General features: G+C 34.9%; 3 protein-coding genes and 1 non-coding gene across 5 annotated transcripts; 2 read left to right on the top strand and 2 right to left on the bottom strand.

The window, feature by feature from the left end:
- Positions 1 to 1,786: 1,786 nt before the first annotated feature.
- On the bottom strand, positions 1,787 to 4,201 carry LOC141586144 (GDSL esterase/lipase At4g01130-like). The gene is made up of 5 exons (XM_074407276.1): positions 3,829 to 4,201; positions 3,513 to 3,737; positions 2,953 to 3,110; positions 2,585 to 2,855; positions 1,787 to 2,482 (listed from the first exon to the last, which is right to left on the bottom strand). Exons 1-5 carry the CDS (start codon positions 4,049 to 4,051, stop codon positions 2,211 to 2,213), a joined length of 1,149 nt encoding a protein of 382 aa, XP_074263377.1. The 5' UTR covers positions 4,052 to 4,201; the 3' UTR covers positions 1,787 to 2,210.
- A 3,520-nt stretch (positions 4,202 to 7,721) lies between these two features.
- LOC141586146 (putative glucose-6-phosphate 1-epimerase) lies at positions 7,722 to 11,090 on the top strand. Of its 2 annotated transcripts, XM_074407278.1 has the most exons (8): positions 7,722 to 8,348; positions 8,888 to 8,962; positions 9,298 to 9,354; positions 9,437 to 9,600; positions 9,777 to 9,911; positions 9,994 to 10,096; positions 10,301 to 10,400; positions 10,719 to 11,090. In XM_074407278.1, exons 1-8 carry the CDS (start codon positions 8,229 to 8,231, stop codon positions 10,913 to 10,915), a joined length of 951 nt encoding a protein of 316 aa, XP_074263379.1. In that variant the 5' UTR covers positions 7,722 to 8,228; the 3' UTR covers positions 10,916 to 11,090. The 2 variants fall into 2 exon arrangements, with proteins under 2 accessions (XP_074263379.1, XP_074263380.1); XM_074407279.1 differs by lacking the exons at positions 7,722 to 8,348; positions 8,888 to 8,962 and adding an exon at positions 9,076 to 9,160.
- Positions 11,091 to 11,242: 152 nt separating this feature from the next.
- On the bottom strand, positions 11,243 to 11,314 carry TRNAM-CAU (transfer RNA methionine (anticodon CAU)). The gene has a single exon. It is a non-coding gene; the product is annotated as a tRNA-Met (tRNA).
- Positions 11,315 to 11,583: 269 nt separating this feature from the next.
- Positions 11,584 to 12,309, top strand: LOC141586151 (NDR1/HIN1-like protein 6). The gene has a single exon (XM_074407282.1). It carries the CDS (start codon positions 11,596 to 11,598, stop codon positions 12,307 to 12,309), a length of 714 nt encoding a protein of 237 aa, XP_074263383.1. The 5' UTR covers positions 11,584 to 11,595.
- Positions 12,310 to 16,480: the final 4,171 nt, after the last annotated feature.

Genomic DNA, 16,480 nt, shown 5'->3' on the forward strand with positions numbered 1-16,480 from the left:
CTTAAAAGGCCGTCAATAACACTTGGCTACAAGTTCAGAGTATGATAATTTTTTTTTCAAATTGACCGTCATCAAGAGGTCTGCAATTTGAAAATAATTCACCGACGTCTCAACTCCTAGTTGGAAACTATGGTCGGTCAAAGTTTATTCGCTAAAAAAGTTTTGACCAATCATAACTACCGCCTACGAGTTCAAAACAACAACAACAACAACAACAACATCAGAGCCTTAATCCCAAAATGATTTGGGGTCGACTGACATGAATCATCTTTTCGAACCGTCCATGGGTGAACACACGCCTCAAAATGCGAATAAAAAAGGGAAGATGAAAAACAAAAAGGAAGAACGATAATGTAATGGAAAGTCAAGGTGAACTTAAGGGTTTTAAAATCGAATTCCGTCTTTTTTTTATAAAAACTTAAAATTTAAATCGAGAGAAAAGATTAAAACGATTTTTAAAAACCGAAATAGAGTTAAGGATCCGGAATGAACCAGGTAAAATCTATAAAAAAGTGGTTGGTGAAAAAGTGTAATAAAGGGGAGAAAAATAAATAAATTAATTTCTTTAAATTAAATAAAAAAACACTAAATCTGTCAAAAAAATCAAATACTAAAAATCCACATGTATCATTTCCCTCCATTGTGCCCTCTCCGTCACCATACTCTCCTCAAGTCCCAGAACTCTCATATCGTGCTCTATCACTCTCAACCATGTCTGTCTCGGTCTTCCTCTGCCTCTAGGGACCTTTTTTTTCTTCTCCAAGTCTCCACCTCCTAATCAAAAGGCCCATAGGTCTCCTTCTCACATGGCCAAACCATGTTAGTCGGTTTTCCATCATCTTGTCCTCTATTGGCGCAACTTTTACCTTTTCCCTAATCACCTCATTCCTTAACAGATCTTTCCTTGTATGTCCGCACATCCACCTCAACATGCGCATCTCCGCCACACTCATCTACGAGTTCAAAAAGTGGTGAATTTTTTTTCCAAATTCAAGCCTTGACGAGATAATTGGTTTGAAAAAAAAAAACAATTTATCGTTTTCTGAACTCGTAACAGAGAATTATTGTCGGTCAAAGTTTTTGTGAGAAACGAGGGATACACTTTAGAAAACGGAAAAGTTCAGGGGTACACGAGAGAATATCCCAATAATTTATTTCCGTCCCAAAATCAGGCACAATACTGTTTTTGGTGCTCAAAATGAATACTTGGCTAAGTAGATTTAAAAGTACTGTAAGACTTGGGACGCTGAAAGAGGCCGAGTAGGACAAAATGACCGTCGACATAAATAACAGAAGCATCAGGAAGATATGCTTGGGTTTGTTAAAGTGCTTTCTTGAGCATGAAGAGTAAGGACGAGAACACCTAAGAGGGGAGAGGGGTGAATTAGGTGTCTAATTAAAATTTTAAGCTTGAATTAAGCTTCTTTGAAATCTAGGACAATAGACTAAATTGATATGGACACGAATTCAGCTCAGTATATGTCACAGTAAAGTCGACTGTTGCACATATTAGAAAAGTATGAATGAAAGAGTATTTTTCTTCAACTTAACAATGAAGATATAAAGTGAATACTTTTTAAGTTGAATACTCTTAGCAATGAAAATCTTAAGTGAATCCTTTTCAAGTTGAACACTTGAGATACTTAATCGTTTTAAGTTCACAAGATTGATTCAATCAGCTGGTCTAAGACGCAATATTGAATAATGTGACACAGACAGATTGCGAGATAAACAAGATATAAATAAGGAGAATAAACGTAAAAGTAAATGAACAAACAAAACGATGTTTTAAAAATTGGTTCAGCCTCTACTTCGAGGCCTACGTCCAATCGTTATTTTATTGCTTGTTTAGAAATTTACTCAAACTTACTAAACCCTTACAATGAAAATAATTCGCAAACCTACTCCGGTTGCACTTGCTTGAAGTTACTCTGCTTCAAGACTTTCACTTGCTCAAAACTACTTCGCTTCAAGACTTAAGTTCTATCTCACAGGTTTACAGAGTCTTTGAATCTCAATCGTTCACTTAATTAACATGGAGATCACAATTAAGACCTAAACACGAGAATCATGGAACAAGCTCAGATGCCACAGTGCAGCGAACTAATACATGGAGATTTACAGCTCTTTTGAAAAACGATTGAAAACTTTTAAAATAGAAGAATTACTCATGATTAAACATGAACAAGTTAACTATTAAGCGGAGTTGTTCATCGAATGGAATGGAGATCACAAAGTCGACGAAGAGGGAAAGGGGGATCAAAGATGGATTCATTAAGAATCGCTTTGGTAACAAACTTATTAGCCGCTTCAGTGGGATGAATTCCGTCCCAAATAGCATAGTGACCAGGGTCTGCACAAGCTGTCGCTGTCAAATTCCTTCCCTTAACGAGCCTGGCCGGGTTCCCACAATACGCGGCCAAATTGTAATTGTAAGGATCACCCCCTTGTCCACAGCATGCTTTTGTTCCATACTTCAGACCTAATCCCACAAATCATTAAGAAATCACACTGATTAAATCAAGACATTGGTAAAATAATCTATTTCAGTTCCAATCACCAAAATCAGAAATGTAAAAAGTACCGTAAGATTTGGGACGCTGAAAGAGGTCGAGTAAGACAGAGTGACTGTCGACATAAATAACAGAAGCATCCGAAAGATCTGCTCTGGTTTGTTCAAGGGCTTGTTTAAGGAGGTTATTGTAATCAACCACAGCTTTGTTGTAGGAAATCATGCATCCAAACTCGTCAATATCGGTACTGTTATGAGGCAACTGTACTAAGAACGCCGGGTAGCAACCGATTGGTGCTAGGTTCAGCACCCAAAATGTTCTGCCTCCTATACCATATAGTTCCTGAAATTTCATTTCATCAACTTATATAATTACGTCTTTAATGCGGAGTACTTCTTTTGTTTCGGTCAATTACTTGAGGTACGAACTACAAACTGACCTTAATGGCAGAAGCAATCTGAGAAATTACTTGAGGTACGAACTGCATCACTCCACTGATACCGAGACTTGCTAAGTTTCCGGTGAAGTCATTTTGGCCAATGTAGATCGTGTATAGGGCTTTGCCGAATATGCTGACAGGAGGAAGCGGGTTTGATACTAGACGAAAAAAATTTACCTCTAATTAGTAACACACTAGTTTAGATCCCGTGCAATTATTGCACGGTATTTATAGAGTTTTACTTTTTAGTGTACTCCGTATTATTTATGAAATTTAAATTGACAATTTATTTATTTTTCATTTTCTCATCACTATATTTTGATTGGAGCAACAAAAATTAAAATTGAAAAAAGTCAAGAAATTTATCAATTGAAAAAAAAAAAATCTTTTGTCGAGAAATTAATGATGTTATTTTAGGCGCAACATTTATCATTAAAAGTCAATAAATTTTCATCGTAAAATTATTTAAACAAAAAAAATAATTTTATTTTACAATATAAGACTGGAGATAAATTTATGCAGAATGTGAAATATAGAATGTTGATCGAAGCGACTCTTACCATTGTTGTGAGTCGAGTGAGATTGAAGTTCAATGACCTTAGACCGGAATTCCTTCATTTGATTGAGCTGAATATCAAGAGAGAAAGGGCTGACACCAGTGACAAACAAGGAACTAGTTGGCACCCTCACAGTGGATGCTGCTGTTGCATAGTTTGCGCCGTGTCTGAAATCCGATCCAATTGACCTCAAGTACGGGCTGACAAACGGTATCCCTATCGCTTGTGCTAATCATTCCCAAATATGAAACAGTAACTCATTAGTTTGTTATATTCTTGTCTCAACCAATAGTTTACGTTTTAAAAAATCGTAACGTACCTAAGAAATCAATAATGACTCTTCCATCAGTAGCTCTACCAACAGGCTTCTTAAAGTATGTCATTCCATAAGGTGATCTCTCTGATGGGAATGCAGCATAGAACCCTCCGGTGTCCGTGTTCGAGTCACCGAAGTTGAATATTCCCTTTATATCACATTTGCAATCACATATGCACCCAAAAACCGCCACCATCACCACCGTCACCAGTACCACTCTTCCCATTTCGCTTAAAACCGGCGAAATAATTTTAAATAAGAATATAAATTGTTAAGAAGTACACTACTAGTAGTGAAGTAAGAATGTGATGCTTTATTTGTCACTTTGAGCTTTTATTTGTAATTCTAGCACGCATGCTATTAAAGGACCACGGGGAGTCGACAAAGTAATTTTAGTGGTTTATTAGTGTTGTTGGATGAATGCGAATTCTTATTTAAAACGGTTGTCCTGATCGTATTCATTATAGAGAAATGGACCCGACTCTAAAAGGTAATCAATGGGATTTGTTTTGGAATTGTGTTGTTTACAACGGTTTTATGTGAGACTTACTTGTCGGGAAATGGTGTGATCTCTTACGTGTTGCAAGTATTTATCCTTTTTTCTTTCATATTGAGTTAACAAATGATTAAAGCTTCCTAGATTAGTGCATCATTCAAGTTGCATTCTCAGGACTTCAACCAAAATCTTAGCTTTATATATATCAGCAATAGACGGGCATATCCGTCACAAGCTAAAGACGGTAAAGTAATACTTAAGTGGTAGATAAAACAAAAGCAGAATAACTAGGGAGGAGCATTCTACTCTTGTAGTCCCCTAGCATCCTCTCTTATACAACAAGAATAGTTTGACAGAATGATAGACCATATCTAAGATACGTGAAAGGGTGATATTGAGACTGATAACTAGGGATGGCAGTGGGTCGGGGATCCACCCGCACCGAGGGCGGACCTAATGGGCGGGTATGAGTCTCGATTTTGACCCAATGGGTATGGGTCGGTTATGGGTCTTAAGAAAATATTTTGTCGGTCCGGTCCAAGTTATGAGACCCATACCCGACCCTTAGACCCTTTATTAAAGAAAAATCAAAAATCAAAATTACAACTTTTCCGAATTCATACTGCTACAGCAGATCGTGTAGAAACCCAACTAAAGTCTCTTTTCTTCCCTCATCCCATAAAGCCGATAAAACTCAACCAAACTCTTCCGAGAATACCACCACTCCACCACTGGCACAAGAAAAACCACCACCACAAAGACGACACGCGACCCAAGCAACCACCTCTCTAATAGCCGACGCACCGACAACCACCATTAACTGCAGATTAATAAACTCATAATGTTAAAGTAGTATGAATTTTTTTTTTTTAATATTATAGACCCCATAATCGTTAATCTTATTCTTAAAGTGGTAAACTCTGACATGGGTAGACAGACTCTACCCTTACCCATGGGTCCGGGTATGGCCCTCAAATTTTAGACCATGGTCAGGTGGCAGGTGAGACGGTTCAATGGAAAATCTTGGGTCGGATCCGGGTCTAGACGGACCCTACCCAGACCCTACCCAGACCCTACCCATTGCCATCCCTACTGATAACTATCCGAGTGTAGTACTCTAGTAGTCCCCTAGCATTATTGATGTCTAAATTGGTGAGATGGGAAAACCATTTTTGTATTAAAGATTCCCTGAAAAAATGGGCCTACTTCTTCAAACTTGTGTTATTATGCCCATGTTATCACAAATTTTTGTTTCAGACCGACACTTTTGGTCTTATTTATCAGACGGATAAAATGTTGTCATTTTTTAAGAAAATGTAACCAATTAATTCACAAAATGTTATGACTAGAGGTGTCATTTTTTACCCCGAAAATGATGTGAACAATAATGTTAACATGTTATCAAAAAATAACAACATTTTATTGTAAAATGATGACATGTTACCCGTCTTATTTCAAACCAAAAGCAATGATCTTAAGAAAAACGGACTGTCATATTATTGTAGTGGTAGACAAAAGACCAGTTGTCTTTTACTTTGGATCATATGAAAGACGCTCCGAAAGTAATCAATCCACGTAAAATCCGCCCAAATCAATGTTACTTGGCCCATCTTCGATGTGTCCGGATTATCTCCATTACTTGAAAAGAAATGGTTATCCATTACTTTCGAACGGTTCGGATTAAATCTTAGGATGATCTAGTGGTTGTAATTATTTCATAAAAGTAATGTTTTCATGAATGGAGAGAGAAAATATATTAGAATGAGAGTGTATTAGAGAGGTAATGGAGAGAAAGTAATAGAGAGGATCACAATTCATCTTTGGTAAACTCTTTCTTTACTACAGATTAAAGTAGGGTAGACCGTAGAGTGAGTTTAGGTTCAGGCCGGAAAAACGGACTGAACTAGACTCAACGGTCAGAATCAAATCTTGACAGATTTATATTATACGAATAACATGACCCAATACAAATCCATTAAAAGTAAAAACTAGTTATCAAAATACTCGTTTACATACATCTTACATGTAAATCACCTTACTTGAGAATATATAAATGTTGAATACCCATTTTCCACGTTTAAACCATACTATTTTCTCTGTTTCTAACTCTCGGTTATTTGTTGTCCTATTTTATTTTGGGGTATATCACTCAATTGTTTTCCTTTTTTTATTTCAAAGCATCTTGCTTATGACGGGCTAATCCCGTCACAAGCTGAAAACCTCTCACAAAAAAGGGAGAGGGGACAAGGTGGGACATCCCCCATGTGCTTCTCACTCACCTCTCAATGGGTATTTTGTGAGAGGAAACGGTATCCGTCACAAGCTTGTGACGGATATCGCCCGTCTTCAATGAGATTTTGTGTTTTTATTTAAGGAATACATTTGATGAACAATTTGATCATTTTAATTTAATGGGTTTTTCTATCCTATGCCCACTAGGCATAGGATAAGAAACTCAAAGAGGAAAGAATTAATGATGTTTTTATGGGAAATTACAATATTCTATCACTTTACAAGAAAAACATCATTAATACTTTCCTCTTTGAGTTTCTTATCCTATGCCTAGTGGGCATAGGATAGAAAAATCGTAATTTAATTTGGTCCACATATCATTTAATAGGAGTAATTAGATCCCCAAACAGTAATCATAATCTCTAAATCTCTCATGTGACACACTAAAATGAAAACAAGATCAAACGACAAATATGTTCCCCACAAAACCCTAAAATACGGCGTCGTATAACCAAAGCTTACAGTAAAAACCCTTCAAAAAAACAAAAACTTACAGTAAAAACGACATATGGACCTACATCACAATATGTCATAATCTCAGATTTTCAAATGTTTTACAAATTTGACCATTTTATACACATGTGTTTATACTTTAGTCTTGTGTAAAGTTGTTCTTCATCTTCAAATGTCAACAATTATATTCACAACTTCTCTGAAACAAATCTCATAGTTTTTGTAGGTTTTTTTATTGAATTATTAGTCCACATTTGCATTTAATTCCAAGTTATACTCCATTACATTAAATTTACAGTAGATTACGACATTACCTATGTACGTTATACCCATGGCTTCATTTCATTTTCATACATTTGTTCAAAATATCTGATAACACGGTCGAGTCAGCCACTTTTCTGAATTAGGATATTTAGTTGGAAAATTTTGGTGGGCATTTTCTTACCATTTTGGGTTTTTTTGTACTGGTAAATTTCTGCAACAAAAAAAGTTGTAACATGCACATGATTTAAGCAAGTAGATGGTATTTTTTCACCCTATATTATAATAAAGTTTAAATCTTTAATGTGTTTTCTATAGTTTACACATGATTGGCAACATCTGGTAATTTAATGTGAATTTTAATAAGATAACTGTTGGAAATTAGCTTCTGGGTAGTTGCCAAATGTTCCCTTTTCATGGGATTATTTTGTAGGTTGATGATTCTCGAGACACCCAATTAATAAAGCATGATTATATTAATTGCCCAAATCATAGAGTAAGACGGTCTCGCACAGTAAGACGGTCCATTTTTAAAAAAAATCATTCATTTACTGCTAATAAGACGTCTCACACAGTAGTATTAAATATTGTTTAATGTTCACTTATTTTAGGAGTATGTAACATTTTTGGGGAGCAGGATAAGGTAATATATCTAGATCTAATATTAATAAAAGTTTAGGAATTAGTCACAGAAATCTCAAGTTTTTGTCACAAGAAAGGTGTAAGAAGGTTGCTTAGATATCCTGAACAACTGCCAAATGTGTTGTTATTGTCATGCATAATATCTACTTGGTTTATTATAAAAGGGGCAAGAAATAGGTGAAGGGTTGTAAATCAGATGTCCACTATCGACAACATTGTGTAATCCCCTCGCCACATATTGTTTACTAGCAAGCAGAATATGGGACATTGCTCTAATGTAGCAGTCTGGGAATATAAAGCTTCTCCACATGAGTTTAGCAAAGATTGGAATGGGAATTTGCAGGTTGTGCTTAGAAATCCTCATGGAGCTTCCGCCACGGTAATTATTGTTCGCCTTTAGTTCGTTTTCAAAATGATGGTTCATGTTAGCCGACACGAGTTTTACAAGATTGAAGCTTGTTTTCTGATGTTGTAGTAGCATTTTATTTTTTAAACTTGGATTAATAGATTATGTTTTGTAGTTATGTGGTTGATGTTGATGCTTTAATAGGATGAAATCTTGTTATTTATTGTTATTAATAGGAATAATTATAATATTTGAGCCTCAACCATCACCTTAACGTTTTGATTGAGATGGTTCATCTATCAGTTATTTTATCTGCTTAAGTTTTTTCCTAGCTTTTAGGGAATGTAAAGACTTAAGACTGCTTATGTTTGTTGTTTTCTGTAATGATAGGATTAATATATGTAGTCCGTAGTTGGTAAAGTCATGAAAAATGATACTCATGACCTGGGTCTGAACATCGTCAACACTCAACATCAAAATCGCCTTTGCGACTCCTTTTACACAAAATATTATGTAGGCATACAGGTTTCTATATAATAATTTTGTTTGGATCTTGGATTTTGATTTTTCAGGTTAGTCTTCATGGTGGACAGGTCATCTCATGGAGAAATGAACATGGGGAAGAACTCTTGTTTACTAGTAGCAAGGTATAGTTTCGATTTCTGTTCTTGTTTTCTGGTGAAAGTTTTCGATGCAATGTTTTGGTATATGTTGCAAGAAATGTAAGGAAAATGTTCTTGTATAGTAATTATATGCATTGTATTTGTATATAACCTTTCCTTTTCTATTTTTTTCGCATTTTGAGATGTGCGTTCACCCATGGACGATTCCAAAGAATGATTCATGTAAGCCAACCCCAAATCATTTTGGATTAAGGCTCTGATGTTGTTGTTGTTGTTTATAACCTTTTGATAAGAAGTGTCTTTCATTCTTTTGTTCTCTAAATTACGGAAGATGACTCGTTTTCTTTGGCAAACAACAGGCAATCTTTAAGCCTCCGAAAGCAATGAGGGGAGGAATACCAATTTGCTTTCCTCAGGTATGTTTCTTCTTGAATCCATTATCTTATGAGTTCGAGTTTGTATCACCAGTTTTTGACATCCTGTTGTTTATCATTGAAGTTCGGAAACTGTGGATACCTGGAGCAACATGGATTTGCAAGGAACAAGGTGTGGTCAATTGATGAAAATCCTCCACCTTCGCCATCAAATGATTCTAATGGCAAATCCTTTATTGACTTGATTCTCAAACCATCTCCGGAGGATCTCAAATGCTGGCCTTACAGGTGTGCTATTTACCTTTTCTTTACCTTTTTACCTTTCAATGGCACCCGCCTAAGACGAGGTAAGGAAGGCGGGATATACACAACCTTACCGCCTATCTGATAGAACAACGATAATAGACTGTTTTTTGAAGTCCCATAATTAAACCAGCTATTTACTTTCTCGTTTATTTCTCCAGCTTTGAGTATCGCTTGAGGGTTGCCCTTGGAAATGACGGATGTCTGTCACTTACATCTCGTATAAGAAATGTTAATGGGAAGCCGTTTACTTTCTCATTTGCTTACCACACATATATGTCAGTTTCCGATATCAGGTATTGAGCTTTTTCTGTCTCCAACTTCGCCTATCTTGAACTGTTGAGTATGTGTTAAGACTTTCCAATACTTGTACTTCAGTGAAGTCAGGGTTGAAGGATTGGAAACACTGGACTTTCTAGACAACCTATCTGAAAGACGACACTGTACCGAGCAAGGAGATGCTTTGACTTTCGAGTCTGAGGTACCATTTTACTTTAACTATTGTAAAACATGAAAATATTGCGGACAGTAGTGAGGCGTCTTATCTGGTTCTTTCCCAAGAGTCGGCTACTGTCGTAAAAAAAATCTTTGACCATTCAGAATGTATGCCTCTGCTAAAAAGTAATCTGATTATTATATTACCGGGGCTCTGCGTGAATCTCTTATTCACTTGTGACCTTTGTAGGTGGATAGAGTATATTTGAATTGTCCGAATGCTATCGCTGTAATTGATCATGGGAAGAAGCGGACATTTGTGATCCGAAAGGAAGGCCTGCCAGATGTTGGTAAGAAACTTCCTGCAGAAACAAATTACTAAATTTTCTTAGATGTTCGCTTCATACAGTTGGTACTTATCAGTACGAGTAATCCAAAAATACCCTCGCAAAAGGCACCGGGATACCAATGTTCCTGCAGAAACCACTTACTAAATTTTCAAACAGTTGGTACCTATCAGTACGAGTAATCCAAAAATACCCTCGCAAAAGGCACCGGGATAGAAATGTTGCTGTTCGGTTCAGAACCCTTTTTATCTTGAACTACTTACTTGTAGCCTGTAGGCTGTAGAACAGAAGGATAATAATTATTTTTCCGATGATGTATAGTTGTGTGGAATCCATGGGACAAGAAGTCAAAGGCAATGCTCAATTTTGGGGACGAAGAATACAAACAAATGCTTTGTGTAGATGGTGCAGCAGTTGGAAACCCAATTACGCTGAAACCTGGTGAGGAATGGACAGGCCGGCTCGAGCTCTTGGTTGTGCCATCTAGCTTCTGCAGTGACCGTTTTGATCTTCATTAAGCATAGTATTACTTACAAAAGTCCGTAGGCTATAGATAAGTAAAGGATGCATGGAATTTTGGTGTCAACAGGAAACCGCTGTTTGCCGCTAAGCGAATATTTGCTGAAATCATTTTTAACTTTCAGCAAAACATGTATGAAAATTTGTATCTTGTAAGTTGATTGATCAAGTTTGCAAAATATTGCGTAGTTTATTGCAGTGTTGTACCAAGATCGATAGAGTTTGAGGTCAATTTTAGTATGATGTTTCATTTAAATATGAGGTCTAAAAGACGTAAAATCCTCGGCAATTGCCAAAAAAAAAACAGGACAGGGAAGCCAACTCTATATCAGAGCCAGGTTTCGATCCTGGGACCTGTGGGTTATGGGCCCACCACGCTTCCGCTGCGCCACTCTGATTGTTGTGATATTTTGTTTAACTTTCATTTATATCGTATCGTTAATTGTGGAATTTATTCCAACCCATGATAGTTCAGAAGTTCGTTACTTTTGAATACCAGAAATACAAATAAATACCCGCCAATCATCTAATCAAATAAAATCTTTTCACCAAATCTTTTTTATCTCTACACTTTTCCCCAAATTTAGTCTCTCGATTCCAAATCTGCGATATAATTTTGCTCTCTTCTTTCTCATTTTAATTAAATTATTTAGCCATCAATTAAATTAATTAGACAACAATGGCCACAGGGCCATCGTTGAAGAAACCTCCGGGATTCATGGATCCAGCAACGCCTCCTCCACCTGCCGGTGCACAGAAACCGGTTATCCCACCTACGTTTTATCAAACGAAGAAGGAAAAAAGAAATTGTTGTCGTAATTGTTGTTGTTGCATTTGTTGCCTCATTTTTTTCTTAATCATTATTATTGGTATTCTTTGCGGTTTATTTTTCGCTTGGTTCCAACCGAAGGTCCCAATTTTCCATTTTAGCCGACTAGAATTAGACCGATTTAATATTAATGTTAAGTCGGATGGGAACTCGTTGTTGGATTCTAAGGCTGTTATTAGAGTCGAAGCTAATAACCCAAACAGTAAATTGGAAATTTACTACGGTGATACCGAGGTTATGTTAAATTTGGATGAGGAAATCTCATTAGGTTCAGCTACATTGCCCGGTTTTGTGCAACCTGTTAATAATGTAACGCTTTTGAAGTATACCCTAGGTGTAAATGATGAAGTAATTGACTCGAGTTTAGCTTTGAGATTGAATAGGGGAATGAAAAATGACGACATTGAGGTAAATGCCGCGGTGCTAACAAAAGTTGGGATCGGAGTTGGAAAAGTTAAGATTGGTATGTTACCCGTTAATGTGATTTGTAAAGGGATTTCATTGAAGCAACTCGACGACGGGAATGTTTCGCCTAAGTGTTCCTTCAATACTTTGAGATGGTAAGCAACAAAACTAATTAAACTTTATTATTCTTATCAAAGTTTTAAATCTATCTTCATACTTTCATAGTGTTTTTTTTTTTTTTTTTGAATATTCTACCTGATAACCCTGTAATTTTTTATTTTCTACATGGTAACCTCGTTTTTAACAAAAACGCCTTTAACTGGCGATAACTCACGATCAAATGTTATGAAAGCTGCGATTTTTTTTTTCAAATTGACCGGTTTTATGAGATCTTGATCTGGAAAAAAAATAAAAATTCAATATCTGAACTCGTGGCAAGAATTACGGCAGTCAAACTTTAAACTTTGACTGACCGTACCTCTTTGTAGCGAGTTTTGAATGTGACATTTTTTTTTCAAATTGACCGCGTTTATGATATCTTTGATTTGAAAAAAAAAATGGTCGCTTTCGAAACTCATAGTTGTGAGTTATGAGCTTATGCCATTCAAAGACATTTTTTTTTGTAAAAATGAGGCTGTCATGTAGAAAATAAAAAAAATACGAAATTACCACGTAGAAATATTTTTTTTTTTTTTTTTTTTAAGAAAACAAGCCTCCTCAAAAACTCTGTTTCACAAAAAAAAAATTGGAAAGCGGTAAAAATTTAAAATTTTACACAAATTTTGAGTCTAGTTAATAATCAGAAAAGTGTCTAATGCAATTTACCATGCCCTTGTTGCAGGATCACCATACACTAATGCATTTATAAAACCTAATCATGCAATTCGGGTACTTTCTCGTCATTACATTGCTCATCATCATCATCACATTGCTCATCATCATCATCGACTATTGATCCATTTTTCTTAAATCATTCCGAGTTTATTCTAATTTTTCATTGAAATTTACGCCGTAAATATTGTATATAGGTGCTAAAAGGAATGATTGGCTGTTTGGCTGTGGTCGTATTCTAATGGTGTAACTTGCAACAAAAAAAAATATGACCAATTACATTAAAAATCGATCGCCGATAACCCCTTCACATAAAAGGAAATAAATTTTACGGCGTAAAAAATTGTCATATGTTCACTCGATCAAAGTCTGGTGTCTTTGTTAAACAATGTAATTATTTTTAATTTAAAACCAAACATTTATGTAACAATTAACAACCAAAGTACTACTCTTGTTTAGAATTGTTTTACTTGCTATGGAACGTTGTTCCAAACTCAAAAATCTATTTCAAAATGATATTAAAAAAAAAAAGATAGGAAAAATAATCAAAGTCTATCATTACACAATACTGTAACAATAACATTACCTTAATGTCTTAATGACTCTAACATTTACGGGATAGGGTCGGATGCATAACTAATTTGTACGATCTGATACCAAAGACAAAAGGCAAAATAAGCCCATAACACTACTAAACCTAACCTCTAAAATTTACCGAACCTATTACCTACTGTAAAACGGTATAGTAATCACCATTGGGTCAATATAATATTGATGGCTAATATTTTCGTAAGTTTGGTGTTTGTTTCAATCACAAAGCTCAATTTTCCAAACCTATTAGTAGCCCTCTCCCCATCAATTTTTGTCATTATTAGTTTGCTAATTCAAAAACTAGCATCATTTGTGAAATAATTATGAATCAGCGAGTCTCCCTTGTAACGGGTATATCCGTCACAAGGTTACGACGATTAAATAATATTCATGTGGATAGTAAAGACGAGCAAAATGTTACAGTACTTCCTAAGTCTCTAGGCACTCTGCTTTTATCTTATTTACCCAAATAAATACGGAGTAGTATTTGATCAGCAAGTTTGCGACGGATATTCCCGTTACAAATGAAAATTTGTGATTATGAATAGAGTAGTAGACCTTGAGTCAACTTATTATTCAATTTCCTAGATAATTCTAAAAATTGTCTATTTCTCGATTAAATCAGCTTGGAAATTTCTATGAGGGGAATACCAATGCGACATTTTGTTCTAGTTGTGTTTACCTAAGTTCCATTAATCTTAATCTCAATACGTTGGCTTTGTTCTTTTAGATTTAAAGTCATCCCTTTAAATTCAGTTTAAACTCTATAAATTCAGTTTAGAAAAGTTTAAATTTTATAAATTCAGTTCAGAAAAGATTTTATAAGTTCAGTTCAGAAAAGTTAAGCAAAATACTTTTAAGGTATACAATTATTGATTAAACATAGGTCATAAGTTAAACTTTTAATTAAGATGATCATTTCACATAATATCAAGTAATCGGAGTTCGAATTTTAAGAGTGATATAGAATTATTAATTCGATATGAACCATCAATACACACAGTACTACACTAGATAAACAAGTCTAAAAATATCATTACTTGTGAAAGTGTTACTCCTTGTAAGTACCATGATTGAATTGGATAATTGCTTTAAAAAGTTGTCTAATTTTTTGATCGAGCTATTTTGGACACCGACTGTACTATTGTACTTTGTACTCATCGTATATAATATGGGTGTAATGTTAATTCAATTATCAATCCCAGGAATTGGACAGAATTTACTTCACAATCTTAAAATGGTAAAGTCAAAAGCTTCAGGGAAGAGTAAATGATGGAAGACTTTAGTAAATATTGCTAAAAATATTTGGTTAATAATTACAAACTACAGAATGTCAATAAGTCTTACCAATTTCACTAATTCGAGTAGGTATAAGGCAGGTACGTAAGATTCAATGCGAAGTCATAAGAGAACATACACTAAGAAAATGACATGCACATGATGCACTAATATTGGATGGACTATTACATTTACATGCTCGCTCGCATCTACGGAATTGTATTTTCTATTTACTTAATCTTCAAGTTTCTAAATTAGACAAAATAATTATACATGATAATAATCTAATTAGGGAAATATTGTTGAGAATATATCATGATAAATTAGAGTTGAAACTCATATTTACCATAATTAGTGAAATAATCTCAACAATATTTCCTTACATAGCTTATTATCATGTGCCCTAAGGGCACATGTTAGAAAAACCCTTATACAGTAGATCCCCCAAACATAAAAGTCAAAATAGACTTAAGGTTTTTGAGTATTTCCATTCGTATCGGGAACATATGAGAATTTTAGGAGAGAAACACACGTACCTATGTAATACGGAGTATATTAAAATGAATTTAAACTACATTATTATAAACTTCATGAAGACGGGATGTCATTGTCTAGGTTACGGAAGATCAAAAATCTTAATGGTTTGTTATATGGTATTACATACTCCGTATGTTGTTAGGTTATCAGCTACAATCTATCATATTTGATAAAATCGATTCTCTTGAAAACTTTATTAGGAAAAGTTGTCTCATGAATCATCATTCATCAATATAATAGATGATATATATGTAGAAGCGGAGTAGATGCAGTTTAGAGATCTTTGTAAATAATGAAAATTTATTTTATATACTGATTTTAATAGATTTATATCCAATCAAATTTTCATGCTAATTATCACAATTGTTTAAAAACAATATTAAAATTTAAACGTGTGAATTTTGTGGCGGCAATGTTAATTATTAGCATGCATAAATATGATCGTAAAACTCGTGAAGTCGTGATCTAGTACTACTCTTTTACTACTCCATAATGGCAAAATATTAAATGGACGTACATATAAGTTCAATTAATTTTGATGGGGTCTAATTACGTCGATAAATTAGGTGTTGTCTAGCTAACGGAATGATTAGTGTGATTTTTGCTGCAATCATTCTACATTGGCAAGATGTTGCTTGTCAGCTAATCAGTACATATTTGCATGACTTGTCCAATTACAAACCTGTTTATTTGTTTTTGTCATTAGTATGATGTGATGTTATAAAAGTTACAAGTACTACTCCTTAAATTCGTATTTGATTTGGTCAAATTAGTGGTAGAGGCATGGTAGCGATGCTCGTCTTAAAATTTTAAAAATTTATTTAAAATTTACCGTTTTTAAAAGTTTCGCATTCCTAAGTCCAAACTGTATATTTGATTTAGCTAATACTGAATCCGATTATACATCTACGATACTAAGCTTAAGCAATGGCACGGTGATGGTGCCAATGTCTCCGGCAAAGAGTAAAATTAAACACTATTTTTGAGTGTGGTAGAGATTTGAAGTAAGATCGATCAATCTGTTTGCTTAATTTAAAACGATAAAAATAAGAGATAAATGGGTGGAAGAACACAAATTCTTTTTTCAGACCGC

The sequence above is a fragment of the Silene latifolia genome, chromosome 6 (assembly GCF_048544455.1).
Source record: "Silene latifolia isolate original U9 population chromosome 6, ASM4854445v1, whole genome shotgun sequence".
NCBI classification, from domain to species: domain Eukaryota; kingdom Viridiplantae; phylum Streptophyta; class Magnoliopsida; order Caryophyllales; family Caryophyllaceae; genus Silene; species Silene latifolia.